Below are 14135 nucleotides of genomic sequence, written 5' to 3'. Positions count from 1 at the left end.
CATGTTCTCACATGGGTTTTGATGAGCAGAAACAAAGGGGAGGTTTTCATGTGTGGCAGTGCTGGGTACTGAGATCCAGGCTTGTGGGTCCCAGCTAGGCTACAGCTATTCTGTCCTGTTTTTGGGTGTCTTCACTTCCCTCACACTTAGGAACTGCCCCTAGTTTCCAGGCAGTGACTGGACTGAAGCTGAGCACGGGGGATGAAGGGCAAGTGAACTGTGTGGTTGCTGGATGCAGTGTACCAAGATATTTGGCTCTTGAAGATGTAACATCCTGAAACCTGAGAGTTTCACTTTTCCTCTACTGCCCACCTATTCCCACAAAACCAACTGATAAAATATGTTCCTCACCTTACTCTAAAGGCTTGTTCATGCAGTGGGAGAGAAACTATTAACTTTATCACTCTGTTACATCGGGAGCCAAATAGAGTTATGAAGTCAATGCTTCCTGACATGATGTTGAGCCACAAGGCACTAATGTTGCCCCATATATGATGGGAATTCTGCACCTGTATATTTCATTCGAAGTCATGAATGCAATGACAAATAAGTACAAAAATGCACATTAAAAACACATGAAGTTTGTACAATGAATATTTCAGTAGTTAGGAGATGGTGGTGCAAGCTCATTTGCCTGTGAAAAACTATTTATCTTCTTTTCTACTGGAATATTCCTACATCACAGAGATGGTTACTGCTGCATATTATGCCTTTTCTGGTAGCTGACTTGAGACCCTCTGATCCAATGCATCCCAAAATCTACAGGAGGGCTAAAGATGTCAGGACACTGATGCTCTTTCACTATCCCTCTGTTCCTCAAAAGAAGCCCTTGACTTAAAACAGGCTTTCAAAATCCTCTCTTTTTACCTGTTTTTATCCTGCTATCTCTGCTGATAACTCCTCCAGGTTCCACACTTATCACATAGATAGGCAAATCCCATTCCCGGTTAGATGCTCCGCCTGCCACAGTCATTCCCAGCGATTCTGTGTGATCTTTCCGGACAGACACCACCTTCTCATGACAGGTGACAGTGTGAAGAGTGCTCTGTGATGGAGAAAACAGCAACAACAAACACAGTGGGCACAGTGACCTCTTTGACAGCTTGGACATTTTCTATTGAAATAAATACTCAATACCAAAGCACTTCCCAGTCACCTGCCACACCTGGCCTGGTGACAGGCAGGACTCTCCCAGGCTTCAGCATCTGCAGAGCTACCAACAAGATAACTCTGCTTTAATAGCTAAAATCAGGCACTGCTCCCACCAAAAAAGAACAGTTTTAGTGCTGAGATTAATAGAAGTAGGTCCTTGAAATGTAAATAAGAAATCCGATTTAAAAAGAAAAAAAGTTCTTTATATTATATCACTAGTGATCCTCATATCTTTGGCTATCAAGTCATGCTTCTTATTTTGCTGTTCGCAGTCTATGCATCAGCGGTATAGTTAGTGAGAAGTGGTCCTCTTGGGTTTAAGGAATAAAATTGTTTAGGACATATTAGAAGATAGATATTCATTTGTTTTTTCCAGATATCTGTATTTCTCTGTAAGTTATGGGTGAAAATACACTTGAGGAATAAGTGTTTCTGTTCAGGAAAAGAGAAAGGCATTTACAGTGAAGAGCCAGCAGCTTCCAGGGTGCTCTTCCCAGTGCTGGTATTTAAAAGGTCACTTGGGATGGCCACCTGTACTGTCTAAGGACATTCATCCCCATATTTCTCCCCCTGAACAGGAAAAGTTACATACGCACTTCTGGTCATGTCATAACTAATGTATGAGTGAGGGTGAAACAAACCCACAGGGTGTTTGAGAATGGAGAATCAATGCAAGCTCCAACAAAACCTGTAAACTGAATGTCATGTTTACAATGCATTCAATTCTTACAGAAGAGTTCAAAAGACAAATGAAATCTGAATTTAAATGTTAATTGCTTTGCTTTCCTTAAGTATTTCATAAGCAGTACTCCTGGCATGTACTCCTGACAATGCCAGCATCTCTTGCAGGAACAGCATCATCCGTTCCAGGCTCATATGTAGACATAATAGCACGCTTTGAAATAAGTTTCAAATATATATTCAGAAGTGTGACCTCACATTTATAATATATGAAAATAATCCATAAAACTCATTTAAAGCCACATTAAATCTTCTTAAAAATATGACATCTCACAAAGACATTTTGCCTTCTTTCCTCGGCTAGCAGCAGAGGAAGTTAAGCAGATGAGTCCAAACTGTCTCCCTAAGTGACAATGATGGACAAAGGAAGATTATGGCAAAAATTTTTTATGGGAGTAGGGCAGGGTAGGTCTTGGATTTGTGGGTTTTTTAAAAGGTATGCTTGCTGGAACTAACTCCATCTCAAGATTTTTGTGATGCAACATTGACAACAAAATGCAGGACCTTTTAGAAGCTTAGCAAAGGATCTCTAGATGCCTGAGCAAATGAACAGTGGCTGCCACAGAATTCCAGAAACTAAAAGTCAAAGAGCTCAGTAGAAAGAGGAATTCTGTCAGTAACCAGGACAAAAGCCAAACTAATACAGTTTTGGGGGAATATCAGACCTGGTCCATGCAGAACACAGGAACTGTGTCAGAGTAATTTGGCTTGCAAATGATCCTAACAATTTCAGAAGATTTTACAAACTTCAGAATATAAATGTTCTGATCCAGATAATTTTAACCTTTCATCTTTGTCTTTAAAGCCATAAATGTTTAAAATATCGTAGTTCTATCTTTATGAAAACTAAACTTAATGTTTCATCCATGTTTGTGCAAAACCATCCTTTTTCCTTTGGAAAGGAATGGCTTTTTGTGAGGAGAAGGCCACTTCCGGAAGCATGTGGGACAGAGGCACTACTAATTACCATAAAATCACAGTTTGAAATTCTGTAGCAAAACATGACATTGGGATTCTACTTGTGGCTTTGAGTGATAGGGCAGTCCTGTTTCTTATGCAGCATCTGCCATGTCTCAGACAACAAAACCACTAGAGCATTAGTCAGTTTATCACTATTTTTTGAGAAATCAGAACAGAGAGAAACAGACTTCATAACAGTGCTTGGGAACAAGTCATCTTGTTACATTTCAATGAAGAATTATAAAAGCACAAGTTCTTGTATGCATAACCGTGAAGGACTGATTTTCCTTTAAAACTACTCTTCCACATACCATTTCTTACATGGTTACAGATAGAAAGGAATTGGGGCGACTTGACTGAGATGAAGGCAGTGATGAAAGGAAAGTAAAACCTTTTTTAGTAAACAGATGTAGAGCTTGTTTGGAGGTACAATTGATAGCAAGTAAACCAGTTAAAAGGCGGTGTTTATCAGTGACTGCATTTCAATGCATTCTCTTCTAAACAACTGTCCTTCTCTGTCATTTTCAAGTGACCTGGGAGGTCAGGAGAAGAAAAACATAACAGTTCATCTCCTCCTCTTTTTAATTTTTTTTTCTTTTTCTGTATATTTACAGGAAAATAAATATTTACAGCAGATTATCACAACATCAAAGCCACAACACGTGTCTTGAAGGCAAAAGACATAGCTGTGTCTGTTTGGAAAATGTACTTCACCTGAGGGTTAACCTGCTTACGTGGTAAGGAAACATTGCCTGCTCAAGCAGCATTTTCTTTGTTTTAAGTACTAGACAATTTGTGAGAAAAGAGTAAGAAAACAGTTCCAATTAAAAGCAAGTGCTGGTTAATTAACGGCAAAGCTCCCACTGACTTCAAAGGAATTGAATCTGGCCCATTTATGCATTACAGCCTGGCTTAGCAACCTCAGCTGCACAAGAAAGTGTTTCTGACATCTCCTCTTTTCTGAATCCAGGCAGCAGTCAGAAGTTTGTGCAGTGCTTCCCCTATCTCTGTACTCAGGAAAACAGATCCCTGTGCAGGACTAGTGCCTTGGCACACCACACAGCCAGCATCACTGCCATCAGAGAAGGACATGGTCACAACAGTTTGTCCTCCTCTTATCCAGTGCCTTGTGGGCTGCATGGCTGGTTGCCATTGGCCTGAAAGAGAGCCGCCTCCTCATGCCTTACAGATGGAGGTAGGCTGTCATGAGGCCAACATCTTGGCCAAAAGCAGTTCCTGAGCTGCTGTAAGAGCCAGGTCACTGCTAGAAGCTAGAATTTATTCTTGGTGCCAAATAAAGTAAAGGGTAGAGAGCAGACTTCAGCCCATGCTTACACGCATGCTCTACAGCAGAGCAGTTTCCCTCAAAAAAGCATTCCTGACCTGCTAATATCATCTCCTACAGTAAGCTCAGGGGACAAAAAGCACCTTAAGATTCACCAGAATTCTAGTTAGCTAGAAATCTCTCTGTTAATCACACATAATAAAGGAATCCCACTGATGCCAGTGGGTAGCAGACTCACCAAACCTCGCTCAGGAAACTCCCTTGACAAGGAAGTCAGCCAAAAGCATTACCCTGGTTTTGGCCAGGAGCATGCACTGCATTAGGGCGCTGTACAGGCTCTTGGCTTGAAAGCATTATTCCTGCACTAATGTCTATTTAAAACAAATAGCATTTTGAGTCTGCCAAGGCCTACAGTTTAAAGGCCTTGAATTGCAAATGATGTTCAGAAAAACTTTCAGCAAAAAATTATGAGAAATTCTAAACTAACACACTCATGCCCTACAAAGGGGCAACTACCACTTCAATAATGTTTGTATCAGACTAAAAGCCCACAGTGCCTGAAACTCATTGTGTCTACTGGGTGTACTGACCTCCTGATCTATCACCAGAGCATTTTCTGATATAAGCCCTCCATGGGAAACACACAAAGCCAAAGGGAGACAGAAACAACCCAGAATTTTCTTTTTTGGCAGTGATCTTCCCTGGAAAGTGCCCAAATGGTGGCACTGGACAGAAGCCCACAGCAGCACACCCACTCATGTGCTTATGTAGTACTGGAAATCCCCCTAAAAGCCATGGCCTATTAAATAAAAGATGATTCATTAGTCTTTAAAGGACTATTGCAAAGTCAACGTTGTGCCTGCAATCTCATGGCTACACAAAACAACATCATATTTACCAAGAAACCCCATCCAACATCTCTCAGTATAGGATAAGAAAATGAGAATCTCTGGCCATTTATGGAAGACAAGTCCTCTTCTCAAATAATCCCATATGGTATCAATTAATCAAATCACCATGGTAGAGCTAACAGGTGCTTGGAGCTTCCCTAGAAATCATACAGTAGCAACACAAGCTAATTGCTTTCCTACACTTATCTCCCTAAGGAAATCATTACTTCATTAGGAAATAATGCCTTGCAGATGCAGGATTAGTTGGGCACTAGTTGCTACCTGGTAGTAGCTACTGAACATTGACTCTGCTCACTGGTTTAACTCCTACCTAATGGGGGCTGTGATTGGAACTTCATGGAAAAAGAAAGCTAAAAATAGCTAAATATACAAGAGCATTTTTAACACATAAAAACACTGAATAATGTAGTTTTAAAAACCTGCAAAAATTAGTATCTTTTAAATTTGTAAAATCCAGAATTAGATTTGCCTCCTCAGCTGACAGCTGTGCACCCAGTATTTAGTCCAAAGGTCCCTTTAAGGACAGAATTGGCTGCCCATCAGGCAGAATGAATTTAAGCCCTGTCTGTCTACCTCCCTGATGCATCCCCTGCACAAGTGGCCAGGATCAAGCTCCTATGGGTTTGCATAGGTGGTGACACTCAGAACAATTAATGTCAATTAGCTAGGCAATATGACTTTAAATGTTGTGAAATTAACAAATTCAGTTCCTGCAAGGAGATGTCTTGTTCTGTCTAAAATGCAGAGAATACCACTGAGTAAACTTCCAAAAACATATTTTCAAAGCTCTAGCTACACTGGTTTCTACTTTAAACCTCCTGTGTTTAACCATCATCCTCTCTCTGCCTTATGTAGAAAGTGTATTGTAAGTCTAAATGCACTAAGCCCACGATGTAACCAGGTACACAGGAGAAGCTGGAGGGACAGTGTGGTAACTAGAGCAATATCTGGGCAAGATGGCTGCTCTGTGCTGCATGTCCCTGTGTTGGGTCCAGATGTGCTGCACATTGCTGGCCCTCATAGCACTCACAGAGTGTGAGTTCCAGGTGCTGCCAAAGCAGAACCAACATTTTGGGTCCAAAGCTCCACAGAAAAGTCAGCATGGTTGCAGTAGTGAGGGAGACCACAACTACTGTCTGCCACCAAACTGCCAGACAAATCAAGGCAAGGGTATCTTAATAAATGAGCAACAGACTAGTAATTACCATAATTTTCAAGCAGCTTATGTGAATCTGTCAGGCCAGCATATGAAAGGTTTTTGTGTGATGACTTTGCTTCAGGTGGAGAAACTTTAGATAAACCTTTTCTTTTTGTTGGAGTGCATTGCCCTGTACTGGCTCACATTGTTGGCCAGGCCCTTGGCCATGGCGCCTTGTGCATATCAACCCCTACCCCACCACATCCCATTGCCTTCTCCTTCCCTTCCCACCCGAGACAGAGTCAGGGCAGAACAAGTGGATAAATGACAAGGAGCACAGCTTTTATGTTTCCATTGCAAAGTAGGACATGCTTTTTCTGCTGACAGAAACCAGACATGACACCCTGAGTCATGAAAACAGCAGCTGCCTTCTCATCCTCCCATCCCATGGATGGCAGAGAAACCACAGGAGCACCCATGCCCTCACCTTGCTGGGGTTGCTTCTCTCGCTGGGACAGGGCTGGGGGCCACCGCCACTGTAGCTCCAGCCTGTCTCTTGCAAGATGTCGGGGGTCTGCTGCCTGGTCTGCCGGGACACAACAAAGTGAACCTGCTTCTCGCTGGCCTGTGGGAGGAGGCACAATGTGAATTCCACTGCCCTAGTGCAATAAACCTCAGTCCCAGAGTGCTCATGAAATGTAGGTACCATTAAAGCATTGTTTGGATGTTGCAATGACATAAGGCAGTAGCATCACTTCAGGTCAATAAAATTCATAAAAGTTTACTGCCAGGCACTTAATACTTCTCTTGAAAATTTGGTATTAACTCTAAAAAACCCTTCCTGTCTGCCCCAAATTTGGCTGGAAGCAGTGATCCACCACAGTGAGTACTATCAGCTCTCATATACACTTGTGTACACCACTGCAAATCAGCACAGTAGAGAGACACAGACAGACAGACAACCAGAGTTGCTGCTGCCCACTGGATGGGAAAGCTGAAAAAGATGCAAGTAACTCTGAAACGAGGTAAATGCTTTAGACTTGGCTGGTCAAAGTGGGGACTAAACAATGTAACTAAGTTCACCTGTATATAATGAGCGTGATAAATGTAAGGAAGCTTAAAGAAATGAATGTGCAACCATTTGAGAAACAAAATCATGCTGCACCAGAGCACAGAGGAAGGAGGGCACGAGGAAGAACATAGGGTAACAGAGTTTAGGATGGGAAAGTAGCTCAAACTCTCACTCTTGGAAGAATAGCTTCAAAAACAATTAACCCAAGCTCAAAGTGCAGTCATAATACTTACGTGCCTGAGAGATGCTGCAGCGCTTCTACTGAGTTCTGTTTGTTATTTTTAAGGCACTCTATGAGTACCTGGGGCAGTTAAATGCCACCCTGCCACCCAATCCCATTTGATCTCAGAAGCTAAGCAGGGTCAGCCCCGGTTAGTACTTGGATGGGAGATTTTCTGGGAATACCGTAGACTGTAGGTTCTAGTCCTGAGGACTTCACTGTCACCATCCAATCTCACTTGGTTGTGGCAGATGAACCTTTGGAGTTAAAGGGTGGGGCCAGTTCTGCGCACGCTGTGCCTCACCTAAAAAATCCACTGCATAGGCTGGAAGGGCACACCCACGTGGGGAGAGCCCTTCCCAAATCTATGTTCCTGAAGCCTGGCCATGATGATGATGATGATGTGTGCCTGATACTGGTGTTAATTCTGTGTAGAGGTGATTTTTTGTCTTCTACTGAATCAGTACTATTTCCCTAGAAGCAAATGGCTTTATTCACCCCTCAGTAAGGCTCGTATGAATCTGTTCAAGGCAATAGTGATACAAAGATAAAGCTGAGAGGAGTGGGGTTTAGCTGGGTAAATCATAGAAGTCTGCCTTACAGGCAAACCAACATACTGAACTGAAATGAAAAGCAGTGTAGAAAATAACCTCAATGCATACTCAAAAGATGTAAAAAATAATCCTCTAATCTCCTCCTCTCTAGGCTAAAGACCTTGATGTTGTGCCAGGCAGGAGGGACTCTTAAGGACCAGTTTCCAGAGAGACTCCTGCCAAGGAACTGCCCAGTATCTAGTGTGGACCCCACACACACACATCTGAAGGTCTGATCCCTCTGGGGCTGCCATTGCAATGCTTGTTGGTACCACAGCCCTGGAGGCATCAGACCTGGCTTGCTCGCTGGCATGGTGACGTGCCCTGCTCACTGGGGAGAAGCTCCAAGGGGAGATGGCATTGAGCAAGCAGCTGGAAAACAAACCCAGATTCAGTTGTGCTGTTGAAATCAAATCTCCCACAGATAATTAACAGAAGCCAGAGGAAGCGTTTGGGATTTTTGGTTTTATAGCTTGCTTTATCTTTTCTGGAGTTGAATTCAATAGTAGTAGCTGAGAGTTAGAAAAAACTTTAGGAAAATGTCATTTTAGTTCAGGAAATGCAACCTACCTCTCCTAAATCTCCAAATTCAGGCCTGAAATATGCACATTCAGGCTGTGCTAATTCCAATGAAGTAAGGAATGTGCACTTCATTGCTTTCCTGATATCTTGGGGAATGCTGGTTTTTCACCAGAAACTCAAATGTCTACAGCTTCATAGTGTATCATTTGGTACATACATACATATTTCAGAATAACTTTCTGGATATTTTTACCAGATCTGTTTTTACGGAATATTAATTTGTGGATTCTGGACTCAACTGGTACCCAAAAGCAGAATGCTGTACCTTGGGAGAAAGGAAACCCTTCTGGTCCCTAGTCTGTACTATGATTGAGATGGTACTGAACAATACAAGATTAAGCCTCTCAAGGCCATGTGGCACTGTGAAAATCCAGTTTTCTCTAAAATGAACAATTTCAACTTAGCTTCTTTTTTAAACTCATCTGCTGCCACCTGGTAAGCCTCAAAATTGGTTATTTAGAGAAAGGTTGTAAATGCGACTAATTCTCAACTAACAGAAGTTCAATAAGAGTCTCTGTTGCAGTGTCACATTTGTCTCCAGGTCAGTCAAGTCGAGTAGTTAGTCAGAAGTCCAGAGTGTTTTAAAAAGTTATCCAAACAAGACCAGCTTTTGTATTTAAGAACATATAAAAAGTCATTAATGTTTCTACCAATCAGAATATTAACTCCTGAGTCATTCTGATCTCTCCTGCTCTCTTACCACTTGTTTTTTCCACAATTGTTTTTCTGTATTTTATGCTGAAGCAAGAATTAAGGAAATTAGGTTACCTTTGAAACTGACTGCAAGGAATAGCTGAAAAAAATCTAGAATTGTTGTTTGTGTTACAGCCAAAGCAAATCCAGAGGGAAGACAGAGACACTGTGGCAACTCCTGAGCATCTAGCAGGTAATTGCATCTTAAAAAGAGGAATCAGTGCTGCTCCCAGCAGAAGCTGCCCCATCTCTTGCAGGGATGATGGAGCATGGAAATGCTGCACATCACAACATGCTTGTTAGAAGCAGTTATGATAAAGAAGGGCTCATGAGTCCACTGCAGCTGCTCTGAACTGTAGCAGAGGAAGAGGGAGAGGTGAGGGTCAGTAAAGTCTGGGTCAACCCATGCAGCTTGGCTTGATGTGCTTTCACAAACACCCACTGACCTGTTACCTTGCTCCTTTTCTTGTCACTCTCATGGAAAACAGATGTGGAATGTCACATTATTTAGTTTAGAACTGTCACTTCTGACACAAGACCATAGCTAAAGATGATGTGACAAACCGGAAGCAGCAAACTCCCAAGTGTTACGATGCATGCACATTCCTAATTAATACTTATATATTTTCTCCATTTCAGCCAGACATCTAATCTACTGATTAAAAACTGCTTCACATATGCTAATTCATAATTGCTATAAGCCTGATGAATCAGATTTGTCTCAATTATTCATTATTTAGAAGTCAAAACTAATCAGATTCCACAGAAATCTGCTGTTTCTCCAGTTGTGCTTGGTCCTACAAGCGACTGCCACATTTTAGGAAATGTTAGTTCTGTTTTTAAAGAAACCAATGGTGTATTTGTAGCTACAACCACAAATTTATTGGAAGACTTCAGCATACTGCAAGTGACACGCTCAGGTCTCAACAGGCAGGATGCTGCTGAGAAATCAGAGGACAAAGTGAAATATCCCTTTGGTAAGACGTAAATGCAAAACACTTGTGGCTTCAGTATAACATTTTTTCTCTGGCACAACATGGAAACAGGAAAGGCAAATGATAATTGATGAAAAAATATGACAAAAAACACAGGTTCCGGGAATTTTGCATTAGACAAATGTGATTCATAGAGCTCACAGAAAAGCAATGTAATCTTGGCTGTTTGGAAATGTGAGTCTCCCCTTTGATGGGCATGTTGTTTAAATTCCCAGGGACTGCTGTGCATTTCAAGCATTATTATAAATAACATCCACTCTTTGGAGCCCAATAAGGGCTTTAGTTGTGTTTTTAAACACTTGTATGTGAACAGTTATTTTGTTAGCAATTTTTTCCATTTCATCTGTAGACTGCATGTGTTTTTTGCTTATGAAGCCTTGTTTTGCCTTGTTTTGTAGCCACAAAGAACTGCTCCAAGAATACAATTTCTTTTAGAAAGTTTTTCATTCCAGACTTGTTGCCCTCAGAGAATTTAAAACTTCCCCCTTCTGCTCCCAGTTAGTGCACTACATAAGCTAATCCAGAAAGATGCTGGACCAGAATTTCAATAACTGGCATTATGAAAGTGGATGATATTTTCTTTACCTAAGCTATAAACTTCTTAATAAAAGTTGGCTAGAACCAACTGTGAATCTATGTTCACAGAGGAATTCTTTCCACAAAATGAATGCATTTGAAAGCTTCTTTCAGTCCAACGTATATTACCCTGACTATAACTGTCAGAAAGGGGATGCAGCCAGCCTGATTTGACATCTTGTTATTGAAGCCCATCAAATTTTTCAATATGAACACTCTACATGCCTCCAAATGAAACTTAAATTTCACAAGTATAATAACTGCTATAAATATGAGATCAAAACAACAAAAGATTATTCCCTTTTTATGTTGAAGTGTTCTAAAAACATAGTCTGTAAACAAAGAAAAGAAACAAAAATGGTTCTGGAGGAAAAATAAGGCAGAAGCTGATTGATTTTGTAGCTGAGAAGGGCACAGGCTTTTTTTTCCGACAGTTTTGTGTTAAGACTGCTTAGTGCATTGCAGAGGCACCCATTTAGTTCTTCTCAACCATCTAAATAGAGCTTTATAAAAATTACAGCTACAGATCCATTTTTCCAATCACCTGGATTTCCATATTCTGAATTTAGGTAAGGAATATCTATAAGGAATGGACTACCTTCAGTTGTAAAACATCCATGTGAAATCACTGAAATTGGAAGGCTGATGTTCATCCTGAAACATGCCATCCATTGTCTTAGGCTACTCTGGTTTGCTCCAGGGCTGCACCAGAGAGCACTGTGACTCATTTGGAGCTGAAAGAGTTAGGATCCTGCTGGACCCAGTGCTCCCAGGGCACAGGTTTGCATGCCTTTAGGCAGATGGCATCACTCTTTCATGATGCTCAGAGTATATAGATGTTTACACTAACAGTACATTCCAAAGCCTGATGGTAGCAGGCACCACTGTGAGAGTCCATGCTCATGTTCACCCTTGTACCCACAGTGAAACCAAGGGGCTTTTAGAGGAATAAACTCCCATCCAAACTCAACATGTCTTTTTCCCTCCTCCAAATATACAAACTCAGTGTTTGGCCTCTGCTTTGCAATGGATAGTGAAAACACACTATTGGTTTTTGCACAGTTCAAAAACCGTGGTCAAAGTGGTGATGACAAACCTGTATCAGCTGGGCTGCACTCTCTGGACTGCCATATCGATGGTCGTGCCCATTGATGGCCAACACCCTGTCGTTCTCCCGGAGCTGTCCATCGCGGGCAGCCATGCCACCTTCCAGCAAGTTGAAAATAAACACCCCTGGCTCATCGGCCTTTCGAACCAGCTTTATTCCCAGCTGCTCATCTGGACTGCTTTTGTTTAGCACAACATGGAAACTGTCATCCCTATTGCAGTGAGCATCAAGGGAAAGTCCGCTGTTCCGGCATCGGTACCTCTGCTCTCGGAGCACCGTCAGTCGGAGCACATGGCAAGGTTGCTTCAGAATTGAGAGGGCATAGTTGTGAGGCACATTTTTGATGTCCATGCCATTTACCTGGAAGACAGAAGTGTAAATCAGCAGCAGAAAGGTGATCCATTCTAAGTTGGCACTGGACAGGGCAGATCTATTTACACAGATGTCTTCATACAAAGTGATGTGCTTTTTCAAACTGTGTCATGCAGGAAGCCAAGTTCGCAGTGCAGAACAGCCTTCCCCCCAAGGAAAGGATGTGCTGTACAGACAGTTTCTGCCCTTTTTCTTCCCCTTTCTCCCTGATAGTCTCCAGACATACATGTTATTTTTCATCTTTCTTATTGCTCTTTGCCAAGCTTCAATATCCTTTCATATATCTTAGTTTTATTCCACTAGCTTCTGATTCCCACTTGCCTTGCCAGCCTTTCTTTTCACTCCCACCACTTTTCTGCTGTTTCTCTTCTTCATTATCTCCCAGCTGTTTTAGGTACAATTAAAATAAAAATGTTCCCTGCTAATGAATCTGTAGCTAAAGTGCAGGAAAGAGCCTAAATGCTCTGAATACTTACTAGCAATTATGTTTATTTACCACACCAGAGAATCAGACTTTTTAAGTTTCTCAGTGTTTTCCAGGTAAGATTTAACTTAGATGACAGTAAAACTGCATAACTACCAATTTTTAAATTTGGCTGGGGAAAAGAAAGAGCTTCCAAGTCAGTCCTGTCATGTCCTTATGTGTCAGAGTGACTAGGCATTGCACTTCATATTGCTAAATAAAAACCAGTTGCAAGATTGTAGTTCATTGTTGGCTGGAAAACCCAAATCAGACAAGCTATTTCCATGTAGTTTTACATTGCACAGGTTGAACCATTTAAATATCAAGAAATACAACAGAAACTTTTCCCAGCACAGTCAAAAGCATTTGGCTGGTGTTTGCTTTTGCAGATTGCCTGTGTGGGCATGACAGGGCTGTCTGGTGGGGGGTCTGCACCCAGAGAGACACAGCTCAACTAACTTTAAGTTGCTAGTTTGGGTACCATGAACAGCATGATCTACAGCAGGATGGGGTGAAATTCCATAGAGTCCTTGGTAAATCCCTGGGCAGTGAGCCACGGCTGGGGCTGGGCAGAGCTGAGCTGTGCCCATCCGTGCAGCATACATAGTGCAGTTTGGATTGCCCTGAAGGAACAGTTTTATCTCAATGGTGCCATTAACTCTGCCACTCAGTGCTGGAACCAGGACAAAAAGCCTCCCTGAAACACACCACTGGGTTATGCTTATCCTGCTGCTGCCTGGAACCACAATCCAGAGGCATTTTTATACATTGCTAGAATGAAGCATGTCCATATTGTGATCCTGAGAAGCCTCTTTGGCCAGGGTCTGTCTGACATGAAGTAGAAAGCATGGCACAACCTTGGCATGCCTCAAGTGCCCTCAGATACCACTGGGATCAGCCAAAGCTGGGAAACCGTAGTGGCTTACAGGTGGTGCTCTAAACTTCAGAGGATTGTATCCTTAATAATTACATGGAATATGTAGTAGGAGTCAGTAGGGCTTGGGGACCTACTCACTAACCCTACCAGCTAGGCATGCCAGAGCAGGCAGTGGGATGGACATTGAGAGTCCAGCCTGGAAGAAAACCTTGAGATATGCACGTCAGACCTTGCAGTCTGCACCACTTCTAGCTCCTGTAGCCTTATTCCAGCTAATACCACACTGGTTAGCCTGAGCACCAGCACCAGTCTGCCCATGGCAGCAGGACCCACAGTGAGCAAAGCAGCCTGCTCTCAAATGTTTACCTGTAATTTGGAAAACCTGTGTGAGGGGCAG

General features: G+C 42.2%; 1 protein-coding gene across 6 annotated transcripts in view; it reads right to left on the bottom strand.

Moving 5' to 3' along the window:
* LNX1 (ligand of numb-protein X 1) overlaps positions 1-14135 on the bottom strand; it is a 71572-nt gene that overhangs the window by 9870 nt on the left and 47567 nt on the right. For all 6 annotated transcript variants that reach the window (XM_071556479.1, XM_071556482.1, XM_071556480.1 and 3 more), the window contains 3 exons: positions 12015-12386; positions 6675-6812; positions 868-1045 (listed from right to left, as the gene is read on the bottom strand). In XM_071556479.1, coding sequence (XP_071412580.1) covers positions 868-1045; positions 6675-6812; positions 12015-12386 — 688 coding nt within the window. The remainder of the gene's footprint in view (positions 1-867; positions 1046-6674; positions 6813-12014; positions 12387-14135) is intronic.

The sequence above is a fragment of the Pithys albifrons genome, chromosome 5 (assembly GCF_047495875.1).
Source record: "Pithys albifrons albifrons isolate INPA30051 chromosome 5, PitAlb_v1, whole genome shotgun sequence".
Classification (NCBI taxonomy): Eukaryota; Metazoa; Chordata; class Aves; order Passeriformes; family Thamnophilidae; genus Pithys; species Pithys albifrons.
This window is presented reverse-complemented; position numbering and strand designations above follow the sequence as displayed.